Here is a 25214-nt window from a genome sequence, read left to right as displayed (position 1 = left end):
CCAAACCCTGCCTGCACTCTAGCCTGCACCTGGGTGAGCCCTTCCTTCTCTCCCTTTCTTCCCACCGCAGACGCCCAAGGCCCCTGGCAGGAGAACAAAGGGGCTCGGAGACGTTCCCGTCACGCTTCCAGCCCCCAGATTCCTCCTCCGACGCGCGCCCCCCACCCTCAAGCAAACGTCCCAGCGCAGCTTTGTCCCCCCAGGGCCGGTCACGGAGCCAGGAAACGGGGAAATTTACTGCATCAAGCCAAGAACCACCCAAAGTCAATATCACACGGCGGGGTTCAGAGCTGGGGAGGGGCCGAGATCAGCTGGGAGATCTTAACCCGTTGGGGGGCTGCGGGTCGGGAGTGAGGGGCACCGGCAGAGCTGTGGGGGGGCAGGGCTGGGCTGGCAGGGGCTGCGGGTCGGGAGTGAGGGGCACCAGCAGAGCTGGGGGGGCAGGGCTGGGCTGGCAGAGGCTGCGGGTCGGGAGTGAGGGGCACCGGCAGAGCTGGGGGGGGCAGGGCTGGGCTGGCAGAGGCTGCGGGTCGGGAGTGAGGGGCACCGGCAGAGCTGGGGGGGCAGGGCTGGGCTGGCAGGGGGCTGCGGGTCAGGAGTGAGGGGCACCGGCAGAGCTGGGGGGGGGCAGGGCTGGGCTGGCAGGGGCTGCGGGTCGGGAGTGAGGGGCACCAGCAGAGCTGGGTGGGGGGGGCAGGGCTGGGCTGGCAGGGGCTGCGGGTCGGGAGTGAGGGGCACCGGCAGAGCTTGGGGGGGGGCTGGGCTGGGCTGGCAGGGGCTGCGGGTCGGGAGTGAGGGGCACCGGCAGAGCTGGGGCGGGGGCTGGGCTGGGCTGGCAGGGGCTGCGGGTCGGAAGTGAGGGGCACCGGCAGAGCTGGGGGGGGGCAGGGCTGGGCTGGCAGGGGTTGCGGGTCAGGAGTGAGGGGCACCGGCAGAGCTGGGGGGGGCAGGGCTGGGCTGGCAGGGGCTGCGGGTCGGGAGTGAGGGGCACCGGCAGAGCTGGCGGGGGGCAGGGCTGGGCTAGCAGGGGCTGCGGGTTGGGAGTGAGGGGCACCGGCAGAGCTGCGGGGGGACTGCGGGTCGGGAGTGAGGGGCACCGGCAGAGCTGGGGGCGGGACTGCGGGTCGGGAGTGAGGGGCACCGGCAGAGCTGGGGGGGGGACTGCGGGTCGGGAGTGAGGGGCACCGGCAGAGCTGGGGGCGGGACTGCGGGTCGGGAGTGAGGGGCACCGGCAGAGCTGGGGGGAGCCCAGCCCTTGGCAGGACAGACAGACAGCCGGCAGCCAGGGCTCTGTTGCCAGACAGGGCGCGGTGGCGGAACCGCCGGCCAAGGGACACTTCCTCTCCCTTCAGCTTATTGCCCCCACCCCGCAGCCCGAAGGCTCCTGAATCCTGGGTGGGCCCAATCCGTCCTTTCAGACAGCAGGGAGGTGGGAACGGGCTAGATCAGGACTCCTGGGTTCGCGGGGAGGGGAGTGGGCTCTGGTGGGTTAGAGCGGGAGGGCTGGGCGCCAGGACTCCTGGGTTCTCTCCTGCTGCCACTCCCCGTATCCTCACCGTGTAAAATACTGCAGGGCAGTGTTTCAAAGGAGGGCCTGTGAATCATGGGATGGGGGTCACCTGGGGTCACCCCCCCTTGGGCTCCCCCCTCACAGACAGCCGGAGAGGCTGATGGGAAAGGCAAATAGTGGCTGGGTGGGGAGAATTTGGCAGGGGGCCGTGATGTCTGGGGCAGGGGGTCAGTTGGGGAATAGGAAGGGGGGGTCAGGGGGCAGACGGGAGGAATGTGTCAGGAGAAGGAAAGAAAAAGAGCATTGTGATAAGAGGGTGGGGGCAGGGCGGGGAGCCAGGACTCCTGGGTTCTTTCCCCAGCTCTGGGAGGGGAGTGGGGTATAGTGGGTTAGAGCAGTGGGGCTGGGAGTCAGGACTCCTGGGTCCCTCAGTCTCAGTCTATTCCCTTCATCCCCAGCCCTGGGGTCAGGGCCGCTCTCCAGAGTCAGTTTCCAGCCTTTGTGTGCTGGGGACAAAAGGGGGAGACATGTCCCCTGGCGGCAGGACCGCACCCCTGGGCTCTACCGGGCCAGATGGGGAGAGGGGGGGAGTGGGGCATTCGCCTCTCGCCCAGGGAGGGAGCCGCTGCTTTTTCAGTCCCGCCGTCCCCCTCCCCATGTGACATTCCCTGACAGAGCTGCATTTGTCCTCCCCACGTCTGACCCCCATAGCGCTCTCCCCACCCCGATCCCCCACCCCACAGAGGTAGGGAATGGATCTTGCACCCAAAATGTACCGGGGCAGGGTGAGAGCCCCAAAGATCTACACAGCAGGGATCATGCCCCCGGGGTCCCTGCCCCATATCCCAGCCTGGTGCTAGGGGGCGCCGTGCCCCCAGGGGTCCCTGCCCCATATCCCAGCCTGGTGCTAGGGGGCGCCGTGCCCCCAGGGGTCCCTGCCCCATATCCCAGCCTGGTGCTAGGGGGTGCCATGCCCCCAGGGGTCCCTGCCCCATATCCCAGCCTGGTGCTAGGGGGTGCTGTGCCCCCAGGGGTCCCTGCCCCATATCCCAGCCTGGTGCTAGGGGGCGCCATGCTATATATGGTCCCTCCAGCAGGGGGCAGTGCAGCTCACATACACACCAATCCTCTCCCTGACCCTTCCATTTCCCCCCATCCTAACAGAGGTCTCCCCATAGGGCAGGATCTGGGGGTCAGACCCCCCTACCGACACACGATCCCCCACACCTCCAGACTCTTCAGACACAACCGGGTCGGACTCATTGCCGAGCTGGCTGGAGGGCTGTTTGCCGACCGCAGGGATCGGTGTTTTACCAGCCGGGCCGGGGGCCCAGCGTTTACCTTGGCCGGTGACAACAGACAGAGCGAATTATCCTGCGGCTTTATGGCTTCCTCAGCAGGGCGCGCGCTGGCGTTCGCTTCCAGCACGGCCGCCAGCTGCCAGGGCACTGCTGGGAGGAAGCCCACAGCACCGGAGGCCCTTAACAATTCTGTATCACAAGAGGCTGAGGCTAGCCCAGCCCTGGGCTCTTAGGCCAGCTCTGCCGGTGCCCCTCACTCCCGACCCGCAGCCCCTGCCAGCCCAGCCCTGCCCCCCCCAGCTCTGCCGGTGCCCCTCACTCCCTACCTGCAGCCCCCTGCTAGCCCAGCCCTGCCCCCCCCAGCTCTGCCGGTGCCCCTCACTCCCGACCCGCAGCCCCAGCTAGCCCAGCCCTGCCCCCCCCAGCTCTGCCGGTGCCCCTCACCGCCGACCCGCAGCCCCTGCCAGCCCAGCCCTGCCCCCCCCCAGCTCTGCCGGTGCCCCTCACTCCCTACCTGCAGCCCCTGCTAGCCCAGCCCTGCCCCCCCCCAGCTCTGCCGGTGCCCCTCACTCCCTACCTGCAGCCCCTGCCAGCCCAGCCCTGCCCCCCCCAGCTCTGCCGGTGCCCCTCACTCCCGACCCGCAGCCCCAGCTAGCCCAGCCCTGCCCCCCCCAGCTCTGCCGGTGCCCCTCACTCCCGACCCGCAGCCCCAGCTAGCCCAGCCCTGCCCCCCCCCAGCTCTGCCGGTGCCCCTCACTGCCGACCCGCAGCCCCTGCCAGCCCAGCCCTGCCCCCCCCAGCTCTGCCGGTGCCCCTCACTCCCTACCTGCAGCCCCTGCTAGCCCAGCCCTGCCCCCCCCAGCTCTGCCGGTGCCCCTCACTCCCGACCCGCAGCCCCAGCTAGCCCAGCCCTGCCCCCCCCAGCTCTGCCGGTGCCCCTCACTCCCGACCCGCAGCCCCTGCCAGCCCAGCCATGCCCCTCACTCCCGACCTGCAGCCCCTGCCAGCCCAGCCCTGCCCCCCCCAGCTCTGCCGGTGCCCCTCACTCCCGACCCACAGCCCCTGCCAGCCCAGCCGTGCCCCTCACTCCCGACCCGCAGCCCCTGCCAGCCCAGCCCTGCCCCCCCCAGCTCTGCCGGTGCCCCTCACTCCCGACCCACAGCCCCTGCCAGCCCAGCCGTGCCCCTCACTCCCGACCCGCAGCCCCTGCCAGCCCAGCCCTGCCCCCCCGCCAGCTCTGCCGGTGCCCCTCACTCCCGACCCGCAGCCCCTGCCAGCCCAGCCCTGCCCCCCCCAGCTCTGCCGGTGCCCCTCACTCCCGACCCGCAGCCCCTGCCAGCCCAGCCCTGCCCCCCCCAGCTCTGCCGCTGTCCCTCACTCCCGACCCGCAGCCCCCTGCTAGCCCAGCCCTGCCCCCCCAGCTCTGCCGGTGCCCCTCACTCCCGACCTGCAGCCCCTGCCAGCCCAGCCCTGCCCCCCAGCTCTGCCGGTGCCCCTCACTCCCGACGCGCAGCCCCTGCTAGCTCAGCCCTGCCCCCCCCAGCTCTACCGGTGCCCCTCACTCCCGACCCGCAGCCCCTGCTAGCCCAGCCCTGCCCCCCCCAGCCCTGCCGGTGCCCCTCACTCCCGACCCGCAGCCCCCTGCTAGCCCAGCCCTGGGCTCCCCCCAGCTCTGCCGGTGCCCCTCACTCCCGACCCGCAGCCCCCTGCCAGCCCAGCCCTGCCCCCCAGCTCTGCCGGTGCCCCTCACTCCCGACCCGCAGCCCCTGCCAGCCCAGCCCTAACCCCCCAGCTCTGCCGGTGCCCCTCACTCCCGACCCGCAGCCCCTGCTAGCCCAGCCCTGCCGGTGCCCCTCACTCCCGACCCGCAGCCCCCTGCTAGCCCAGCCCTGGGCTCCCCCCAGCTCTGCCGGTGCCCCTCACTCCCGACCCGCAGCCCCCTGCCAGCCCAGCCCTGCCCCCCAGCTCTGCCGGTGCCCTCACTCCTGAGCTGCAGCCCCTGCCAGCCCAGCCCTGCCCCCCCACCCAGCTCTGCCGGTGCCCCTCACTCCCGACCCGCAGCCCCTGCCAGTCCATCCCTGCCCCCCCCCCAGCTCTGCCGGTGCCCCTCACTCCCGACCCGAGCCCCCTGCTAGCCCAGCCCTGTCCCCCTGTGGGGGGGGGTCCCTAGTGCCACCTCCTGCTTGAGGGGTTGACCCCCTGCTCCGTGTGCACACACAGCTGTGTTGTGTGACTGTTTGCAACTGTGTGCACGCCTGTGGGATGTGAGTGTGCGTGTTAGTGTATCCGCGGATGGTGTGTGCACAATGTGGGGTGTGTGTCTGTTTGCGTGGGTGGATGGTGTGTGAGGTTGTGTGGATCACTGTGTGTGTCTCCGGTTGTGTTTGCATGTATCAGTGTATGTGTGTGTGGATAGGTGTCTATCGATGGTTGTATCAGTGTGTGCGTGGAACAGGGTGTGGGGGTGTATCAGTATGTGTGTCGATGGGGGTGTATATGTGTGTGTGGATCAGGGTGCCTGTGTGTGGGGATCAGTGTGTCTCTGTGGATCAGTGTGTGTTTCAAGGTGTGTGTGTAACAGTGTGTACGTCTCTATGTGTGTGTGTATCACTGCAAGGGTATCAGTGTGTGTGTGTTTCATTGCGAGCCATGGAGTGTGTCTATTGGTGTGCGGGTGTATCACACACATTCCCTTGCAGGGGCTCCCCCCTTCCGGCAGTGGGTCGCTGGGGGTGGGGCCAGGGCAGAGCCATTCCCTGGGGGGGCGGGGCCATGGGTATATAGGGGCCCAGGGCTTGAGGGGGAGCTCACATCGCCATGGGGCTGGGGACCCTGCACGCTGGGCTGCTTTTGATGCTGCTGCTGTTGCTGTGCCTGGCCAGGGGCAGCCTGCAGGGGGGTGAGCAGGGCAGGGGGGCTGGGGCGGGACGGGATAGTGGGGGGGGGCAGGGCTGCCTCATATGATGGCACTGCCCCTGTGGGGTGCTGCAGGTCCTGGGGGCCAGAGGGGACACTTGGGGGCAGCTCTGCCGTTCGGGGCAGGGGTGTCTAGCCCCTGGTGGAGGGGAGAGAAACTGAGACGGGGGTCGAATTAAGGATGAGATTAGATTGATTCCCTTCCCAGAGCCAGGAGAGAACCCAGGAGTCCTGGCTCCCAGCCCCCCCTGCTCTCACCCACCAGACCCCCATCCCCTCCCCTCCCCTCCCAGAGCCGGGAGAGAACCCAGGAGTCCTGGCTCCCAGCCCCTCCCTGCTCTAACCACCAGCCCCCACTCCCCTCCCAGAGCCGGGAGAGAACCCAGGAGTCCCGGCTCCCAGCCCCCCTGCTCTAACCACCAGCCCCCACTCCCCTCCCAGAGCCAGGGAGAGAACCCAGGAGTCCTGGATTGGTTCACAAAGTCCCAGTTCAGGTGCTGCCAGCCGCCCTTGTCCTTGCCCATGCATGGGGCTGGGAACCAGGACTCCTGGGTTCTACCTGTTGCTCTGGAGTTGCTCCCAGCCTCCCTTCCCATGGGTCCCTGCCCCAAAGCGCCCCCCGTCCTCAGTGTCCCCCTCTGCCAGGGTCACCAACTCCCCACCCCATTGTTGCAGGGACCCTCAACCCACAGTCCCCTCATATCTCCCAGGAATCCCAGCCCCTTGGTGTCCCCTGAGCACCCTGTACCTCAGCGCTTCTCTAGGGATACCCTATCTCTGACAGCTCCCCTATTCTGCCCTCTGTGTACCCCCTCCCAGGAGTGAAACCGCAGGCAAACGGAGCCCTAGGGCGTCTCTACCTGCCATCGCTGATCCGGGGTAAGTGGCGCCCCCAGCCGGGCACAGGGGGAGGTGTTCCTGAGCGGGCAGACCGTGATGTTAGGGGGAAGAGAGGGGGCACTGGGCGTGGATGGAGAGAGAGAGGGAAGGGGTGTGTACAAGGCTGGATGAAGGATCCAGAGAGGGGCTGGAGGAAAGGGGGCAGGGCTTCCCAGGGGGTCCCTGGCTAGCTGGCTGAGCTGGACCCAGCATTCTCAGGGGAGGGGGGATGGTCTCCCAACAGGAGAGCGGGGGGGGGGGGCGCACAGGGGACTGGCTCACCCCATGTGCTATATGGGTTCCAGGCGAAGGGGAAGTTCACCCTGGAGCTGGACTGGGACCAGCCGGAGCCAACGCAGGTGGGTGACACCCAGCCCCTACCCCAGACCCCACTTCTCTCCCACAGCTGGGATAGAACCCAGGAGTCCTGGCTCCCAGCCCCCCTGCTCTAACCCACTAGGTCCGACTCCCATGTAGCGAACTGTGATGGTGCGTTTGCTGCATCCTTCAACCCTAGTGTCTGCTCCTTCCTTCCAGGACCATACACCGGCTATGGACCCCAAGGACTGCAGCCGGGACCAGGTGAGCCCTGGGTGTGGGGCTAGGGGGGTGGGATGCTAGGGGCGGAAGTTGCTGGGTGGTTTGGGGGCTGCCCACTGTGCTTGTGACGTCTGGTCTCAGCTCCTTCCCAAACTGTGCTGGCCGGGAGCAGGGACGGTTGGGTGGTGGGATTCCAGAAGACATGTCCTCCAGTCATGAGACCCCACACCCTGAGATCCTTCCAGATCCGTCCCACCCAGGGCAGAGACCTGGCCAGCTCCATCTGAGAGGGACTGTTCCCCCAGCAGAGATGGAGCCCATCTCATCCACTGATCCTCCCAGCTAATCCCTTTCCTCTCTGTTCCCAGCAGGAACTCAGAACGGGTTTGGAGTGGCACCAGGTGTACGGGTGAAGCCGGGCAAAGCAGGTGAGTGGAGATCGAGTGCCCCACTGAGGGCAAAGGCTCCTTTCTCTGCCCACCTTGGCAGGGTGAATCCCTGACCCACTGGGCATAGAAATACTGGAGTCCTCTCTGGGGAGTGTGGTGCTAAAGGAGAATCCCTGTTAGCTCAGAGCACTATAGGGCACCTGACACACACACACACAGTTCTGATCCCCTCCAGCAGTGGGCAGCACTGTGCACTCTCCCACAAACAGGTCTGGCTCTAACCCCTCTCTCCTTCTTTCTGCACAGGCTATGGGGTCCCTGCTGGTTATGGTGCAGGTAGGAGCGCCCCCATCTCCCCTTTGCAGTCCTCACTGCTCCGAGTCCCAAACCTGGGCGACAGAGGGCCGGGGTTCTGGCGTGTGGGAGAGCTCACGGCTCTCTCTCACCGGCTGATTGGAATCCAAAGCACGGCGATTTGGTGCAGGCTGGACGCAGGGGTCCCGGCTTTCCCCGCAGAGCTGGGGGAGCCTGCTCCCTTGTGCAATCGCACGACTAGAGACATCCCAGGACACTGCGGATGGGGGGAAACTTGTCCGCCCCCAGCCTGCCCCCATCTGGCTGTTGGCGAGGGGACGGCCATAGTGAACCTCGAGTATGGAGAGGGAAACCGAGGCACGGGGCTGGGCCTTGCCAAGGGAAAGAACCCAGGAGTCCTGACATCGAGGACTGCTGAGCCCTGCGCGGACACAAACAGCTCTGCAGGGCACCACACAGCAGCGACAGGGCTGTGTCAAGCCTCAGCCTCCCACAGACACCCCACCTGCCCTGCCCCATGGACCTCCGGCCCCACTTGGGGGCTGGGGGCTGCCTCCCCTCTGGGGCCCTGGCATGCAGCACTGTCCTCCCAAGTGGCTGGGACACCCCTACACCCGGGCACAGACATACTCTGCTCACAGCGTCCGCCGCCCGGGAGTTTAAAGCACAACCACGCCTTGTTCAAAATAGCGCCTGGTGCGCTCCCCTCAGGCTGAGGCAGCTTGGGACTACAACTCCCAGAATCCCGCAGAGCCACATGCCGCTGCTGCGGGATGGAGAGAGCGGGGCGGGATTCGGAGCCCGAGGGCTGGGTGCAGAGCGCGAGTGGCGCGGGTACAACATCTGAGTCCGCAGCCCAGCCGCCAGCCACAAAAATGGGCCGTGGGTATCCGTGGTGCTACCCCTCGGCTGAACCCACCAGTCCCCACTCCCCTCTTGGAGCAGGGGATAGAACCCAGGAGTCCTGGCTCCCAGCCCCCCTGCTCTAACCCATAAGGCTCCACACCCCTCCCAGTATCCTCATAGATTCCCATTATCCTTTTTCCAGGATTAGGTGGTTATCCCCAGGGTGCAAAACAAAAACCAGGTGAGTGTAAACAAAGTGGCTGTGGGTCGGGAGTGAGGGGCACCAGCAGAGCTGGGGGGGGCGGGCAGGACTGGGCTGGCAGGGGGCTGCAGGTCAGGAGTGAGGGGCATCGGCAGAGCTGTGGAGGGCAGGATTGGGATAGCAGGGGGCAGTGGGTCAGCAGTGAGGGACACCAGCAGAGCTGTGGGGGCAGGGCTGAGCTAGCAGGGGGCTGTGGGTCAGCATTGAGGGGCACCGGCAGAGCTGGTGGGGGAAGGACTGGGCTAGCAGGGGGCTGTGAGTCAGCATTGAGGGGCACCGGCAGAGCTGGTGGGGGAAGGACTGGGCTAGTAGGGGGCTGTGAGTCAGCATTGAGGGACACCGGCAGAGCTGGTGGGGGAAGGACTGGGCTAGCAGGGGGCTGTGAGTCAGCATTGAGGGGCACCGGCAGAGCTGGTGGGGGAAGGACTGGGCTAGCAGGGGGCTGTGAGTCAGCATTGAGGGACACCGGCAGAGCTGGTGGGGGAAGGACTGGGCTAGCAGGGGGCTGTGAGTCAGCATTGAGGGGCACCGGCAGAGCTGGTGGGGGAAGGACTGGGCTAGCAGGGGGCTGTGAGTCAGCATTGAGGGACACCGGCAGAGCTGATGGGGGCAGGGCTGGGATAGCCGGAAGCTGTGGGTCAGGATTGAGGGCTCCCCCTGTACTCTGTGTGTCTATTTCAGGGTACTTCCATGCTGCGCTGCCCCTGGGAGGTGAGCCCCCACTGCCCCTTATATTCTCATACCCACTCTGCTCCTCCAACTGCCCCTTCTCAGGGAGATCAGTGCCTGGCCCTCCACTACACGCCCCCCACCCCCACGCACCCTGACCCCTCTGCTTTTCCTCCCCAACAGGCCTTGGGGTGGCTGGCAAAGCCCCCAAAGCAGGGAATCCCTCCCATGCACCCCCCATCGGTGTCCCCTGCAGTGTCTCCATCCCTCTTGATGTGCGCCCCGTCCTGTGTCCTCTTCCCCATCCCCCACCACCTGTTTCTTTTCTCACTGGAGATCCCACCGCTCACACCAATGACACCTTGAGGAGAGCACCCTCCAACTCCCTGGGGGGAAAGGGGCTCACTGGGCTGTGGGGGCCCTGAAGGGGTTGAAAGCCCTCCCCCCACAGGTCCCAACCCCCTGCTAACCAACCCCCCCCCATTACTCTATCCCTCTCCGCCCCCCATGATCCCACCCCCAAATGCCAGAGCCCACAGTGTGGAAGCCAGATTCTTCAGGGTCTGGGTTGATCTCATTCTGGGTTCTCCTCCCCACAGGTTTTGGGGCAGGACCCAGAGCTGGCAGCTACCCCACAGCTCAACAAGGTAAGGGGCATAAGCTAAGGCCGGGGCTGGAATAGAGAGGCTGCTCCCCCCACAGCCAGCGCCCTGCCCCACTCCCCACAGCGCCCCCTGCTGGGAGAGGCCGGGACTGGAGCAGTGCACCCCAATTTCTGGCTGATCTGGATTCTCTTGGCTCTGTAGGCTATCCCGGAGTAGGCGGTGGGTACCTAGTCAACGGAGCACAGCCTGGCTATGGGAATGGTAAGGGGATATACCCCAAAATATACCCCCTTCACACACACCCAGACTGAGCCTGGCTGATCTCCCATCTATCTTCTAGGCTACGGTGCAGGAGGGAACAGTCACCCTGGAGCCGGAGTCCAGTCAGGATACGGCAACGGTGTGTCCAATGACAGAGGGATAGGATTGAGGGGCACTGGCAGAGCTGTGGGGGGGACCTCAGGGCTGGGCTAGCAGGGGCGGCGGGTCGGGGGTGAGGGGCACCGGCAGAACTCGGGGGGACCACAGGGCTGGCTAGCAGGGGGCGACGGGTCGGGAGTGAAGGGCACCGGCAGAGCTGGAGGGGGCAGGGCTGGGCTAGCAGGGGCGGTGGGCTGGGAGTGAGGGGCACCGGCAGAGCTCGGGGGGACCACAGGGCTGGCTAGCAGGGGGCGGCGGGTCGGGAGTGAGGGGCACCGGCAGAGCTCGGGGGGACCACAGGGCTGGCTAGCAGAGGGCGGCGGGTCGGGAGTGAGGGGCACCGGCAGAGCTCGGGAGGACCACAGGGCTGGCTAGCAGGGGGCGGCGGGGCGGGAGTGAGGGGCACCGGCAGAGCTCGGGGGGACCACAGGGCTGGCTAGCAGGGGGCTGCGGGTCGGGAGTGAGGGGCACCGGCAGAGCTCGGGGGGACCACAGGGCTGGCTAGCAGGGGGCGGCGGGGCGGGAGTGAGGGGCACCGGCAGAGCTGGGGGGGAGCCCAGGGCTGGGCTAGCAGGGGGCTGCGGGTCAGGAGTGAGGGGCACTGGCCAAGCTAACTGCCTTATATTATCCCATCCCCAGGTGCCCAGGCCGCGTACTTAGGGCGTTTCGCTGGCCCTAGCACAGATCTCTCGGCTGCTAAATTTGGTGAGTCCTGACCATAGGGCAGGGGACTGCCCGGTTTGGGGGGATAGGAAATGGGCCATGGGGCCTTTTGCTCCAATCCACCCCATTGTGGGGAACTGGCTGGCTCAAGGGGGACACAAAGGGGAGTTATCCCCCCATCCTGACACCCTGTCTATGTTGCAGGCCTGGGCCAGCTCCCATATAATGGGCAGCCCCAACAGGCCATGCCCACTGGTCTAGGGGGAGACTACAGCGCTGGGAAATACGGTAGGTGGGGGTAGGGACTCTGGGCTCGTATGGGGGGTGGAACTTGTCCAGAGGGTTGTTATAGAGGAGATTGTAGGGGGCAGACACCCCTCCAGGAAGGTTATTTGGGGCACAGGGGTCTGTGCTAGGCTGCCCAATATCTTAGCCCCCGCACCCTGTGCAGAGATGTGGGGTGGGGTGCCAGAATGGCCCCCGCTAACCCTGCCTTGCCTAAACTAACCAGGAGACCCCGGGCATTTCCCCTATGGCCTGCAGCGCCCCGGGCTGGGTGCTGACAGGAAACCATGCAGCAGCCCTGCTGGGATATCCATTCCCATCCCTGACCCCAGTGGATGAGGGCCACCCGGACGCCGGGGTCCTAGAGTCCTAGGAAAAGCTCCCTGGGGTCTCAGCACCACTCTCCTTCCCAGCCCTTGGTGGGATCTCCTGCTTCCCTGCTGATCTCCCACCACCACTGTGTTTCCTCCTCCAGGTGGCATGGGGCAGCTGATGTACGGGGCACAACCGGCTGGGCCCAGTGCCCTGGATGGTAAGAAATGTTCAGGGGCTGCCCAGATTGGTGCCCGCTCTCCTCCTGTGTCTGGACACATGGGTCTCCCCATCCCCAGGGGCTCAAAGCCCCTTCCCTGTGCTAATTTCCTCCTTCCACCACTGCAGGCAACGGGAACGGACCAGGATATACGAACGGAGGGGACCTGCAGGCTAACGGACTGGCTGCTGGTAAGATCCCCCCGACCCCAGCATCCCCTCCTGGGACTGGAGTAGCGGGAGCTTCCCCCACAGCCAGTGCTCCTGCCCCACTCCCCTCAGCGCCCCCTAACTCTTGTCTCTGTTGCAGGGGCATACGGGCCACTCACAGCAGGGCAAGCTCCCGGGGGCTACGGACTAACCCCAACAGCATACGGTAGGAGTGTGCGGGGGGGAGATTCACATTGCATCCTATTGTCTGGTGATGCAACCAAAACTGCTCTTGCGTGTGTGTCCTATGCCCTCTAGAGCTGTCCACGGAGAGTGATTCTCCTTTGGGCAGCAGAGACCGGGACGGCCTGTGACCAGTTCTCATCTGCTCTCATCCCCTTTTAGGAGGCAAGGAGGCCAAGTATGGCCTGAACGGCTTTCTGGGGAATGGATACAGAGGTAAGAATTGGGGAAGGCATGTGTATCATGGGGTGTGAATCTCAGAGATAGGGAAGAGGTGTGAATCTTGGAGGGGGTTTTCTGGGGGGAGGGCATAGGCTAAAGGAGCCGAATCTCTGCAGTTTGGCTAAGGGCTTGAGGCAGGAAGTGGCTGCAAATGTCACAGCAGTGTGAATTTCAGGGGGTTATTTCAGGGAAGGGGGGTGCAGCAGGTAAGATATATGATGGTATGTCCCATGCAGAATCCATGCCCTCTTCTCTAGTGAAGGGGGGAGGCAGGGACTCCCAGAGGGAATGGCCTTCTATCACTCTGTATGTGGGCATCCCTTATAGATGCACCAGCCTCCACTCACTCTTGGAGCTGTGACGCTCTCTTGAAGCTCTGACCCCATGTCTCTCTTTATTCCAGGTCGCTGTCCTTCCGGGAAGTGCTGAATGCCGGACCGTCACCTGGGGAACTCCACACCACAGGATGGCATGAGCCGGCCACTTCTGGTGCTAAAAAGAACAAGAATTTCTCCTGATATAAATTATCATCTTTCTTTTTTTTTTCTTTATTTTTAATGGCTAGAGATCTGTCTTTTTAAAAGAAAAACAAATGGTGACTGTCAATTTAACTTGTTTTTGGAAAGTGAGGCTGCAACATTTCTGGTGACCCCGGACGAAGGTGACCAGATAGCAAGTTTGAAAAATCGGGACGGGGGTGAGGGGTAACTGGCACCTATATAAGAAAAAGCCCGAAATATCCGGACTGTCCCTATAAAATCGGGACATCTAGTCACCCTACCCGACCTCCCTGCCTCTTTGATCTTGGCCAGTGAGGTGAGAAGGATTTTAAGGGTAGGTGAGTCCAGGAATATGGGATGCACGGAGGGGGGTGACTCAGTTGTTAACTCCCCTTCACTGGATAGGCAGCGAATATTTGTTTGTAGCCGGAGGGTGGGGTGTGGGAGTGTTTGTAATAAAGATCCCACACAAAGCTGAAGTCTCAAGATCTTTGAATGCTGTACCGGTTACACTGGGGGCAGTTCACACCTCTCCCAGCAATTGGCGCAGGCTCTCAGAAGACTCAGGCAGATGTTGGTTCTCCTCCAGTCGTGTTTCGAAGCTTTCCTTTGCCATCCTAGCAGCTAGATTCTTAATTACAAATAAAAATTAAAGCCGGGAACAATGGAGGGGGGGCTGTCCAGACAACCATGGCTAGTCCTACCTACCCCGGCCAAGGGGAGATGATGGGTTATTTTCTCTGGGGTATTCATAGAATATCAGAGTTGGAAGGGACCTCAAGAGGTCATCTAGTCCAACCCCCTGCTCAAAGCAGGACCAATTCCCAGCTAAATCATCCCAGCCAGGGCTTTGTCAAGCCGGGCCTTAAAAACCTCCAAGGAAGGAGACTCCACCACCTCCCTAGGTAACGCATTCCAGTGTTTCACCACCCTCCTAGTGAAATAGTTTTTCCTGATATCCAACCTGGACCTCCCCCACTGCAACTTGAGACCATTGCTCCTTGTTCTGTCATCTGCCACCACTGAGAACAGCCGAGCTCCATCCTCTTTGGAATCCCCCTTCAGGTAGTTGAAGGCTGCTATCAAATCCCCCCTCATTCTTCTCTTCTGGAGACTAAACAATCCCAGTTCCCTCAGCCTCTCCTCATAAGTCATGTGCTCCAGACCCCTAATCATTTTTGTTGCCCTCCGCTGGACTCTTTCCAATTTTTCCACATCCTTCTTGTAGTGTGGGGCCCAAAACTGGACACAGTATTCCAGATGAGGCCTCACCAATGTCAAATAAAGGGGAATGATCACGTTCCTCGATCTGCTGGCAATGCCCCTACTTATACAGCCCAAAATGCCGTTAGCCTTCTTGGCAACAAGAGCACACTGTTGACTCATATCCAGCTTCTCGTCCACTGTGACCCCTAGGTCCTTTTCTGCAGAACTGCTACCTAGCCACTCGTTCCCTAGTCTGTAGCAGTGCATGGGATTCTTCCGTCCTAAGTGCAGGACTCTGCACTTGTCCTTGTTGAACCTCATCAGGTTTTTTTCGGCCCAATCCTCTAATTTGTCTAATTTGTATTTAACATAGGGGAGGGATCCTCCCTCCCGAATGAAACGTGCGGCCTTGGTTTTCAGCCCCCCACATGCAAACCACCCATGCAGGTTGTCTCCACACTCCCCAGGCTGCTGGCTTGCCCAGTGGGGGGAACTGGATATGGGACACCCTGGGGAGGTTCTGGATCTCCCCCTGACCGAAGGGTGGGGGCTGGGGTAGTTATTGGGGCCGCCCCTGTGGAGGGCTGGGGGTTCCCAGGTTATTGGGGTTGTTTGAAGAGGGGGAGGGGCTGGAGAGGAGCTGCCCCTGTGGAGGGCTGGGGGTTCCCAGGTTATTGGGGTTGTTTGAAGAGGGGGAGGGGCTGCCCCTGTGGAGGGCTGGGGGTTCCCAGGTTATTGGGGCTGTCTGAGGAGGGGGAAGGGCTGGAGAGGAGCTGCCCCTGTGGAGGGCTGGGGGTTCCCAGGTTATTGGGGCTGTTTGAGGAGCGGGAGGGGCTGGAGGGGGCTGCCCCTGTGGAGGGCTGGGGGTTCCCAGGTTATTGGGGCTGTTTGAGGAGCGGGAGGGGCTGGAGGGGGCTGCCCCTGTGGAGGGCTGGGGGTTCCCAGGTTATGGGGGTTGTTTGAGGAGGGGGAGGGGCTGGAGAGGAGCTGCCCCTGTGGAGGGCTGGGGGTTCCCAGGTTATGGGGGTTGTTTGAGGAGGGGGAGGGGCTGGAGAGGAGCTGCCCCTGTGGAGGGCTGGGGGTTCCCAGGGGGTGTTGTCCCCTATGGGCAGTGGCTGGGGCTGGGGGGCTGTCCCCTCCCTGTGGGTGGGGGTTGGATGGCAGAGGGGGCTGCCATTGTGGGGGGGCTGCGCCTGAGGGGGCGGGGGGCGAGGCAGGGGAAGGGTTGGCCACACTTTGGTTGCCCCAGTGCATTGTGGGCGGGAACGTCACTGGGCCGCGCTCCCCCTGGCAGAGCCGAGCTGGAGTGGGCGTGGCGAACGAGCGGGGAGGCGGGACCATGCCGGCCTCTCGCCTCTGATTGGCTACCGAGGTGTTGGCGGGAGGCGGTTGGCGGCTCGCGCCGCGCCGGTGGGGATTTTGGCGCCAGGCGGAGCGGCGGTTGGGCTGGCTCGGGGCGCGCGCGCGGGAAAGGGCTGCGGGGGAGCCCGTCACATCCGGGTACCCGGAGGGGAGCGAGCGCGGCGCCCCCGCCCCGCGGGGACCGGGGAGGAGGTGAGGCCCCCCCCCCGCCACACCCCGCCCAGGGGCCCGCTCGCGCCAGGCGGGGCCCCCCGCGCTGAGGCCAAGGGGGGGCTGAGCAGGGGCGGCCCCCCCCGCCGGGCCCCACCCCCCATCGGACCCCCTCCCCCCCACCAGCCCCCCCTCACCAGACCTCTCTCTCCTCGTGCCAAGCCCCCCACGCCAGCACCCCCTCTCACCACACCCCTCCCCCATGCCAATGCCCCCACAGACCCCCCCGCCAAGGGACCCCCCCAGTTGACCCCTCTGCCCCGCCAAGGGGTAACAACCCGAACTCTCCTGTTCAAGCCAAGGCGGGAGCTGTGCCGGGGTGACCCCAACCCACCCTCGTGCCAAGGGGCCCTGGCCTGGAGATTTCCCCCCACCCCCATGCCAATGGGTGCTGACCGGGAAACCCCAGACCCCCCATCACCAGCCCCTGGGCGCTCCCCCCAGCGGTGCCCAGCCACGCTGCTGACCCCGGGTGCTGTTTTTCCCTTTCCCTGCAGCGCCTCCCCCTGGCAGAGCCGGCCATGCCGCTGCCCCTGGACTGCGCGGGGGCCGAGTCCCAGCTGAGCCGCACGCCCCTGCCGGTGCCTGTGCCGGCCTTCTTCCAGGAGGCCGAGCGCAGCTTCTCGGTGAAGAGGCCAGGCCGGCAGCTCAGCTACACCCTCCCGCCCCGACCGCGCCACAAGGGCACCTTGACTGTCAGCCGGGTCTTCACCGGTCGCCAACCACAGCCCTGGAGCCAGCCCCGGCCGCGCAGCGTCTCCTTCCGCGGCTCCCAGGTCCGGGCGCTGGCCCCCCGCAGCCGCCTCTACGACCCTGCCCGCAGAGAGCCCTTCTTCAGCCAGTGCTTCCAGCTGCTGGGCCGGCTGGGGCGCGGCTCCTTCGGGGAGGTGTATAAGGTAAGGGGGGGGGACACCTGGGGTGGGAGATCCCAGCTGGGGAAAGTGTGTGGGGTTTGGGGGATGCCTGGGGTGGGGGATTAGGGGGATCCCAGCTGGGGGATGAGCGTGATTCTCAAGCTGAGCTGCCCCTGCTGGTGGCTGATCTGTGTGCAGTAAGGAGGATGAGCGTGGAGCTATTCTGTGGGGCAGAGTTGTGGGGAAAGGAGGGAATCTGTCGGGGGAGCTGGGTCCTGGCCCCATCCTCCACATCTGACCTGTCCCCTGCAGGTGCGCAGCAAGGAGGACGGGCGGCTGTACGCAGTGAAGCGCTCGGTGGAGCCGTTCCGGGGCGCCGGTGACCGGCAGCGCAAGCTGGCCGAGGTGCGGAAGCACGAGCGGGTGGGGCGCCACCCCAACTGCGTGAGTTTCGTGCGGGCCTGGGAGGAGCGGGGGCAGCTGTACATCCAGACGGAGCTGTGCCCAGCCAGCCTGCTGCAGCATTGCGAGGGGCGCGGGACGCTGCCCGAGGGCCAGGTGCGGGCCTGCCTCTGGGACCTGCTGCAGGCGCTGCGCCACCTGCACGCCTGCGGGCTGCTGCACATGGACGTCAAGCCGGCCAACGTCTTCCTCACCGAGCGCCGGGTCTGCAAGCTGGGCGACTTTGGCCTGGTGCTGGAGTTGGACCGTGGAGACCTGAGTGACGCCCAGGAGGGCGACCCGCGCTACATGGCGCCCGAGCTGCTGCGGGGGGAGTACAGTGAGGCAGCTGATGTCTTCAGGTGGGCCCACTAGAGCCAGGGATAGAACCCAGGAGTCCTGACTCCCAGCCCCACCCCTCTATCCACTAGACCCATCCCCTGGCTTTCAGTCCGCACACCCCGTTCCTTGACCGCCACCCCGTCACTGCCCCATGTGCTCAGAGTCCGGGCACCCTGGCATGTGGCAAGGAGCAGAGGATTCTGGGAGGCCGGCTCCTGGCTGACCCAGCGTGCACATCTCTCTTCCAGCCTTGGCATGACTATCCTGGAAATCGCCTGCAATATGGAGCTTCCCAATGGAGGGGAGGGCTGGCAGCAGCTCCGGCAGGGCTACTTGCCCCCTGAATTCACTGCCGGTAAGTGGGGGTCCCCTCTCCTGGCACACATGGGGCTGCTGATGGCTACTCAGTGTGCCATGGACCCTGCTTCACACATGGAAACCTGCTGGAATTGGCATTCAGTGTGGTGGTCGAGCTGGGAGGGGGCTGGGAGCCAGGACTCCTGGGTTCCATCCCCACAGAGTAGTACACTGGAACCCCGCTATAACGCTCCCCGTGATAACGCAAATTCATTTATAACGCGGGGCAAGTCTGGCCCCGGCTGCTGCAGCAGGCGCGGGGCGAGTCTGGCAGGCACGTGGCGTTTGGGATCCATGCCCCAGCGGCTGCAGCAGGAGCGACTCTCCCTGCAGCCCCGGCGCGCCCCTGGGGTTCTCACCTCTGTCCCCGGCAAGGCCCACTCCAGCCCACATCCTTCCTTCCCCGCCGACCGATGTAGGGGGCGGCAGCGTGGAGGAGGGGAGTGCCCTGCTGGGAGCAGGCTGCAGAGTGGCGCAGAGCCCTCCCGGCAGTCAGTGCGGCAGGCAGGCCGGCGGCGGTTGTCTTTGGGGGCCTCACTCCCCTGGCCAGAGTGCGGCAGCCCCGTGGCCCCATTCTCCTGGCCGGAGCGCGGCTGGCCCTGCTCTCCCGGCAGGGCCTCCGGCCGGAGCGCAACCAACCCCGCGGCACCTCTCCCCCAGCCGGCAATCCCAAGTGCCGCCCCAGGAATTGGGCCCCACCGGCCCTGGCGGCAGGAGGGGCCGAGTGGCCAGCGCCCCAGCTGAAGGAAGCCCTGGCCACCCCCCTTCTCTTTCTCCCCTCGCTTCCTCCCTCCCCCTAGCCAGGGCGCGGAAGCTGAACACAAGTACAGTGGAACCCCTGCTATAACGCGACCCTGCATTTACCACGATTGAATTTTTTGGACCCCAATGATTGCGTTATAGCGGGGTTCCACTGTATCTGTCTAGTGCCGTGATACTTGGACTGAGGCTTGCAAGCAACAAGTGGCTCTTTAATGTATCTCCTTGAAGCTCATGACATTAAAACACTGATTTAATTATTAACCAATCAGGATGCTTTTACAATGTTATTAATCGATTGTAGTTGATAAAATAATACTTGATCAGTCATTTTGCTGTGAGACTAAAATACAGTAGAACCTCAGTTATGAAAACCAGAGTTACGAACTGATCAGTAAACCACACAATTCATTTGGAACTGGAAGTACAAATTAGGCAGCAGCAGAGATGGAAAAAAGTAAATACAATACAGTACTGTGTTAAATGTAAACTACTTAAAGGGAAAGTAGCATCTTTCTATGGCATAGTGAAGTTTCAAACTGTATTAAGTCAATGTTCAGCTGTAAACTTTTGAAAGAACAACCATAATGTTTTGTTCAGAATTACGAACAACTTCCATTCCCTTGAGGTTGGGGGTGGGGTGTGTATGTGTAAAAACTAAATATTTCCCCTGACACACTGTTTAAATATGAATCTATAATAAATGAAACCATGAATTCACACGACTGTGGCTCTTCAGGGTAATGTTGATTCCTAATTTGGCTCCTGAACCACTGAGGTCTGAGTATCACTGGTCTAGTGCAGTGGCTCTCAACGTTTCCAGACGCCTGTCCCCCTTTCAGGAGTCTGATTTGTCTTGCCTCCCCCCGAGTTGCACCTCACTTAAAAATGACTTACTTACAAAATCAGACATAAAAATACAGAAGTGTCACAGCACACTAGTACTGAAAAATGGCTGACTTTCTCATTTTTACCATATAATTATAAAACAACTGGAATTAGGGCTGTCAAGCGATGTAAAAAAATTAATTGTGATTAATTGCACTGGTAAAAAATAGAATACCATTTATTTAAATATTTTCTACATTTTCAAATATATTGATTTCAATTATCACACAGAATACAAAGTGTACAGTGCTCACTTTATATTCTTTTTATTACAAATATTTGCACAGTAAAAAACAAAAGAAATAATATTTTTCAGTTTAGCTAATACAAATAATGTAGTGCAATCTCTTTATCATGAAAGTTGAACTTACAAATATAGAAATATGTACAAAAAATAACTCCACTCAAAAATAAAACAATGTCAAACTTTAGCGCCTACAAGTCCACTCAGTCCTACTTCTTGTTCAGCCAATCGCTCAGACAAACAAGTTTGTTTACATTTGCAGGAGATAATGCTGCCCGCTTCTTGTTTACAATGTCACCTGAAAGTGAGAACAGGCATTCGCATGGCACTTTTGTAGCCAACATCGCAAGATATTTACGTGCCAGATGCGCTCAAGATTCATAGGTCCCTTCATGCTTCAACCAGCCTTCCCGAGGACACGCGTCCATGCTGATGATGGGTTCTGTTTGATAACAATCCAAAGCAGTACGAACGACGCATGTTCATTTCCATCATTTGAGTCAGATGCCACCAGCAGAAGGTTGATTTTCTTTTTGGGGGTTCAGTTCTGTAGTTTCCGCATCAGAGGGTTGCTCTTTTAAGACTTCTGAAAGCATGCGCCACACCTCGTCCCTCTCAGATTTGGAAGGCACTTCAGATTCTTAAACCTTTGGTCGAGTGGTGTAGCTATCTTTAGAAATCTCACATTGGTGCCTTCTTTGTGTTTTGTCACATATGAAGTGAAAGTGTTCTTAAAATGAACAACATGTGCTGGGTCATCATCCAAGATTGCTTTAACATGAAATATATGGCAGAATGCGGGGAAAACAGAACAGGAGACATACAATTCTCCCTCAGTTCTCAGTCACGAATTTAATTAATGCATTTTTTTTTTTTAACGAGCATCATCAGCATGGACGCATGTCCTCTGGAAGGCTGAAGCATGAAGGGACGCATGAATCTTTAGCGCATCTGGCAGGTAAATATCTTGCGACGCCGGCTACAAAAGTGCCGTGTGAACACCTGATCTCACTTTCAGGTGACATTGTAAATAAGAAGCAGGCAGCATTGTCTCCTGCAAATGTAACAAACTTGTTTGTCTGAGCGATTGGCTGAACAAGAAGTAGGACTGAGTGGACTTGTAAACAATCTACATTTGTAAGTTGCACTTTCACAACAAAGAAATTGCCCTACAGTACTGGTATGAGGTGAACCGAAAAATGATTTCTTTGTTTATCATTTTTACTGTGCAAATATTTGTAATACAAATAATATAAAGTGAGCCCTGTACACTTCGTATTCTGTGAAATCAACGTATTTGAAAACGTAGAAAAATGTCAAAATGTATTAAATTTCAAATGGTATTAAATGATTTAACAGTGCGATTAAAAGCGTGATGAATTTTTTGAGTTAATCGTGTGAGTTAACTGCGATTAATCGACAGCCCTAACTGGAATATCCATATTGTACTTGCGTTTCCGTGTGTAGTCGATAGAGCAGAATAAACAAGTCCTCGTATGAAATTTTAGTTTGGACAGACTTTGCTAGTGCTCTTTATGTAGCCTGCTGTAAAACCAGGTAAATTCCTGGATGAGCTGGTGTACTCCCGGGGAGACGTGTGCACCCCCGAGGGGTACGCATGCCCCGAGTTGAGAACCACTAGAGAAGGCAGGACCCCAAGTGAAGGGCCCTAGGGGAGGGTGGGACTCAGTACGGGCGCTGCTGACATCTCTCCCTGGCCCAGGTCTCTCCTCAGAGCTGCGGGCCCTGCTGGCTGCCATGCTGGACCCTGATCCCAGGCTCCGGCCCTCGGCGGAGGCGCTGCTCAACTCCAGCATCATGCGCAAGACGGAGAAGTGGCGCAAGCTGACGCTGCTGCTGCAGGACGGACTCCTGAGAGCTGCCTCCTTGTGCCAGGTGAGTCCTGGGAGCGGGGAGCACGTCAGCCCCGAGCTGCAGCCCCCAGCTCTGCCGGTGCCCCTCACTCCCGACCCGCAGCCCCTGCCAGCCCAGCCCTGCCCCCCCCAGCTCTGCCGGTGCCCCTCACTCCTGACCCTCAGCCCCCTGGTAGCCCAGCCCTGCCCCCCCAGTTCTGCCGGTGCCCCTCACTGCCGACCCGCAGCCCCTGCCAGCCCAGCCCTGGGCTCCCCCCAGCTCTGCCGGTGCCCCTCACTCCTGACCCTCAGCCCCCTGGTAGCCCAGCCCTGCCCCCCCAGCTCTGCCGGTGCCCCTCACTCCCGACCTGCAGCCCCCTGCTAGCCCAGCCCTGGGCTCCCCCCAGCTCTGCCGGTGCCCCTCACTCCCAACCCGCAGCCCCCTGCTAGCCCAGCCCTGCCCCCCCCACAGCTCTGCCGGTGCCCCTCACTCCCGACCCGCAGCCCCTGCTAGCCCAGCCCTGCCCCCCCCAGCTCTGCCGGTGCCCCTCACTCCCGACCCGTAGCCCCTGCTAGCCCAGCCCTGCCAGTGCCCCTCACTCCCGACCTGCAGCCCCTGCTAGCCCAGCCCTGCCCCCCCCACAGCTCTGCTGGTGCCCCTCACTCCCGACCCGCAGCCCCTGCTAGCCCAGCCCTGCCCCCCCCAGTTCTGCCAGTGCCCCTCACTCCCGACCTGCAGCCCCTGCTAGCCCAGCCCAGCCCTGCCCCCCCCAGCTCTGCCGGTGCCCCTCACTCCCGACCCGTAGCCCCTGCTAGCCCAGCCCTGCCAGTGCCCCTCACTCCCGACCTGCAGCCCCTGCTAGCCCAGCCCTGCCCCCCCCACAGCTCTGCTGGTGCCCCTCACTCCCGACCCGCAGCCCCTGCTAGCCCAGCCCTGCCCCCCCCAGTTCTGCCAGTGCCCCTCACTCCCGACCTGCAGCCCCTGCTAGCCCAGCCCTGCCCCCCCCACAGCTCTGCTGGTGCCCTTCAACCCTGTTGGTTGAACTTTCTCTTCTCCCTCCCCCACTCAGGGTGCTGGGAGTTTTGTGCGTTGGCTGTGGGCTGCCCTGTGCCTGCCGGCGCGCTGGCTCTCCAGCTGGCGTCGCAGCGTGCCCGTCACCCCGCCCTGCTCCCCACTACTTGCCACCCTGCTGGATAGCAGCTTCTCCTGGGACGAGGAGGAGGAGGAGGAAGATGGGAGCCTGGGGGAGGATGTGTTCGAGGTATCGGGGGTCTGCGGGCGGCATAACCGGACCTGCCCCGGGGAGCTGCTATCGCAGGACAAGTGAGTGGGGGGGACAACACACCCACATCTACCCATGGGCCCTCGTCCCCTCCAGTAGGGGCAGCACTGTTTCTCCTAATCCATTCCAGCAGAGGGCAGCACTGCCCAGGTGTGCTCTCACACACAGGGCAGGAAGGGACTTCTGGGGTGCAGGGAGGATATGGGGGTGAATCTAGGACTAGGGAGGGGTAGGAACATGGCGGGGGACGACTGGGAGTGTATGAAGGTGGGGGGAACAAAAATGAGATGTGGAGGAGTTGGGGGGGGTATCTGTGGCAGGTAGAAATGCAGGAGGAAGCCGGGGTGGGGCACTTGGGGGCTAAGAATATGGGGTAATCCATATGGAGGCAAGTGGACAAAAGGGTCCATATGGAGGCAAGGGGGCAGGGGTATATGGTTCTCCTCCCTTTGGGGTGTAATAGGGATGATGGGGCGTGGGAGAGTACCCAAGCTTACCTGAGCAAGGAGGTGCATGGAGGCCCTTCTAAGGGATGGGGTACTCCTGGGGTGGGATAGCTGGGGTGGCTCCTTGGAGGTTGGGGGGGGACATGGTGGTCTCCCCAAGCTTCCTCTGGGGAATGCTGGGTCCCAGGGCCAGCCCCTCCTGCACCCACAGGGGCTTCCCTCACGCCTCTGCTTCCCTGGCAGGCCCCCGAGCTCCCCGCCGCTGAACCTGCGTCCCTCCGTGGGCAGCACTTCCACCCCGCGCCACCTCTCTCCACCGGAGACTGGCAGCAGGAGGACGAGGTGAGACATTGGGTGTCAGGCAGGGCTGCAACCTGTCCTGCGGGCCTCTTCCCTTGCTCGTGCACACTTGAGGACCCAGGAGTCCTGGCTTCCACCCCCCTGCTCTGACCACCAGACCCCACTCCCCTCTCGGAGCTGGGGAGAGAACCCAGGAGTCCAGGCTCCCAGCCCCCACTCCTCTAACCCGCTAGACCCCACTCCCCTCCCAGAGCTAGCTGGGGGACAGACAGTTGGGGACAATCTTGCCCTGGGTGGGGATGGTCTAGATGGACCCCCAGGGGGTGTCTCCATCTCCCACTGCCCTGATCCCACCCTGGTTCCCCCATCCTAGGTCCTCAGCCGTCCAGGGCAGCCCCAACCTGAGCCGCATCAGCCCGGATTCCCCCCCCAGCAGCCCCGGCTCCCCCAACCTCCGCCGCACCCTGGCCTTCGAGGAGGACGAGGAGGAGGAAGCGCAGAGGGAGGAGAGCGCCCCCCAGGATGCAGGCCAGCATGGCTCCTTTGAGCCCAGGAACCTCCTGAGCATGTTCGAGGATGCCACGGCGGAGCAGAAGTGACCGGGCGCCAACCCTCAGCTGCCCTCCGCTTGATCGTTCCTGGGGTGGGGAGGGTGAGTGAACCGCACTGGGGTAATGACCCCCCGTGGGCCCTCGCCACCCCCATTCTGTTCTCCACAGTGCTGGGGGTGGGGTGGGGACAGAGCCCTCCTTCCCTGACGCTGCTTCTGTTGCTGGCAGCGGGGGGGCTGCTGGGAGGAGCAGTTGGGGGTTGACTCTCAATTTACTTTTTTTTTTTTTTTCTTTTCCTTTTTTTTAAGCTTTTTAACCTCTTCATGAACTGGTGGGAGGGACACAGGTGCTGCCATCCCCTCCCACCAGGGGTCGCTGTGGCTCTGCCCCAGGCCAGGACCAACTGGGGTTTGTGGATCTTTTGTTTTTGTTTTTCCCTTTTTAAGGGAAGGCAGCAACTATGAGAAGTGTTAATAAAAAGTGCTTTGAAATGATCACGAGGCTGAGGGAGAAATAGATTGTAAGGGTCGAGCCTGTGGCTGGGGTGTGGGCAGCACTTCCCCCAGCCGGAGGGAATTGGGATCCCCTGGCTGTGTGGGGTGATCTCTGCCACTCTACCTCCATCTTGACCACTAGCACCACTAACTCACCCCCTCCTCAGCAGGGCTGATAAGCTGGGACTTCCTTGGCACCCTACAAACCTTGATTATGTAACACCTACAGGGGGTGCACAGGGGCTGCTCCCCAGCCACCCCATGTGCCCTGCAGCAGGTGGGCTGTCCTACCACGCACACATTGGGAGGGGCAGTCATGTACCTTTCTCTGTTCTTAGCGGGTTTCTCTCATACAGAGGTCTGGGTGTGCTTTGTGGG

General features: G+C 62.1%; 2 protein-coding genes across 4 annotated transcripts; both read left to right on the top strand.

The window, feature by feature from the left end:
- Nucleotides 1-5625: 5625 nt before the first annotated feature.
- GREP1 (glycine rich extracellular protein 1) lies at nt 5626-13720 on the top strand. 2 transcript variants are annotated; one of them, XM_054027086.1, is made up of 17 exons: nt 5626-5710; nt 6547-6606; nt 7144-7188; nt 7518-7574; nt 7842-7871; nt 8899-8937; nt 9640-9669; nt 10227-10274; nt 10434-10493; nt 10573-10632; nt 11292-11357; nt 11520-11603; nt 12076-12132; nt 12261-12323; nt 12442-12507; nt 12687-12740; nt 13150-13720. In XM_054027086.1, the coding sequence occupies exons 1-17, from the start codon at nt 5629-5631 to the stop codon at nt 13173-13175; spliced, it is 927 nt and encodes a 308-aa protein (XP_053883061.1). In that variant the 5' UTR covers nt 5626-5628; the 3' UTR covers nt 13176-13720. The 2 variants fall into 2 exon arrangements, with proteins under 2 accessions (XP_053883061.1, XP_053883060.1); XM_054027085.1 differs by having other exon boundaries at nt 7515-7574.
- A 2173-nt stretch (nt 13721-15893) lies between these two features.
- Nucleotides 15894-24837, top strand: PKMYT1 (protein kinase, membrane associated tyrosine/threonine 1). 2 transcript variants are annotated; one of them, XM_054024634.1, is made up of 8 exons: nt 15894-16006; nt 16522-16920; nt 17191-17681; nt 17910-18016; nt 21633-21805; nt 22833-23086; nt 23735-23833; nt 24228-24837. In XM_054024634.1, exons 2-8 carry the CDS (start codon nt 16546-16548, stop codon nt 24388-24390), a joined length of 1662 nt encoding a protein of 553 aa, XP_053880609.1. In that variant the 5' UTR covers nt 15894-16006; nt 16522-16545; the 3' UTR covers nt 24391-24837. The 2 variants fall into 2 exon arrangements, with proteins under 2 accessions (XP_053880609.1, XP_053880608.1); XM_054024633.1 differs by having other exon boundaries at nt 24165-24837.
- Nucleotides 24838-25214: the final 377 nt, after the last annotated feature.

This window comes from Malaclemys terrapin, chromosome 4 (genome assembly GCF_027887155.1).
Source record: "Malaclemys terrapin pileata isolate rMalTer1 chromosome 4, rMalTer1.hap1, whole genome shotgun sequence".
Classification (NCBI taxonomy): domain Eukaryota; kingdom Metazoa; phylum Chordata; order Testudines; family Emydidae; genus Malaclemys; species Malaclemys terrapin.
Note: the sequence above shows the minus strand (reverse complement) of the source record. Positions and strands in the feature narration are given on the sequence as shown.

Coding starts and splice junctions, on each gene's coding strand:
- GREP1 (XM_054027085.1), top strand. CDS start 5,629: ATGGGGCTGGGGACCCTGCACGCTGGGCTGCTTTTGATGCTGCTGCTG. Junction 10,275..10,433: donor CTACCCCACAGCTCAACAAG/GTAAGGGGCATA, acceptor TTGGCTCTGTAG/GCTATCCCGGAGTAGGCGGT. Junction 10,633..11,291: donor CCAGTCAGGATACGGCAACG/GTGTGTCCAATG, acceptor TCCCATCCCCAG/GTGCCCAGGCCGCGTACTTA.
- PKMYT1 (XM_054024633.1), top strand. CDS start 16,546: ATGCCGCTGCCCCTGGACTGCGCGGGGGCCGAGTCCCAGCTGAGCCGC. Junction 18,017..21,632: donor GCCCCCTGAATTCACTGCCG/GTAAGTGGGGGT, acceptor TCCCTGGCCCAG/GTCTCTCCTCAGAGCTGCGG. Junction 23,087..23,734: donor GAGCTGCTATCGCAGGACAA/GTGAGTGGGGGG, acceptor CTTCCCTGGCAG/GCCCCCGAGCTCCCCGCCGC.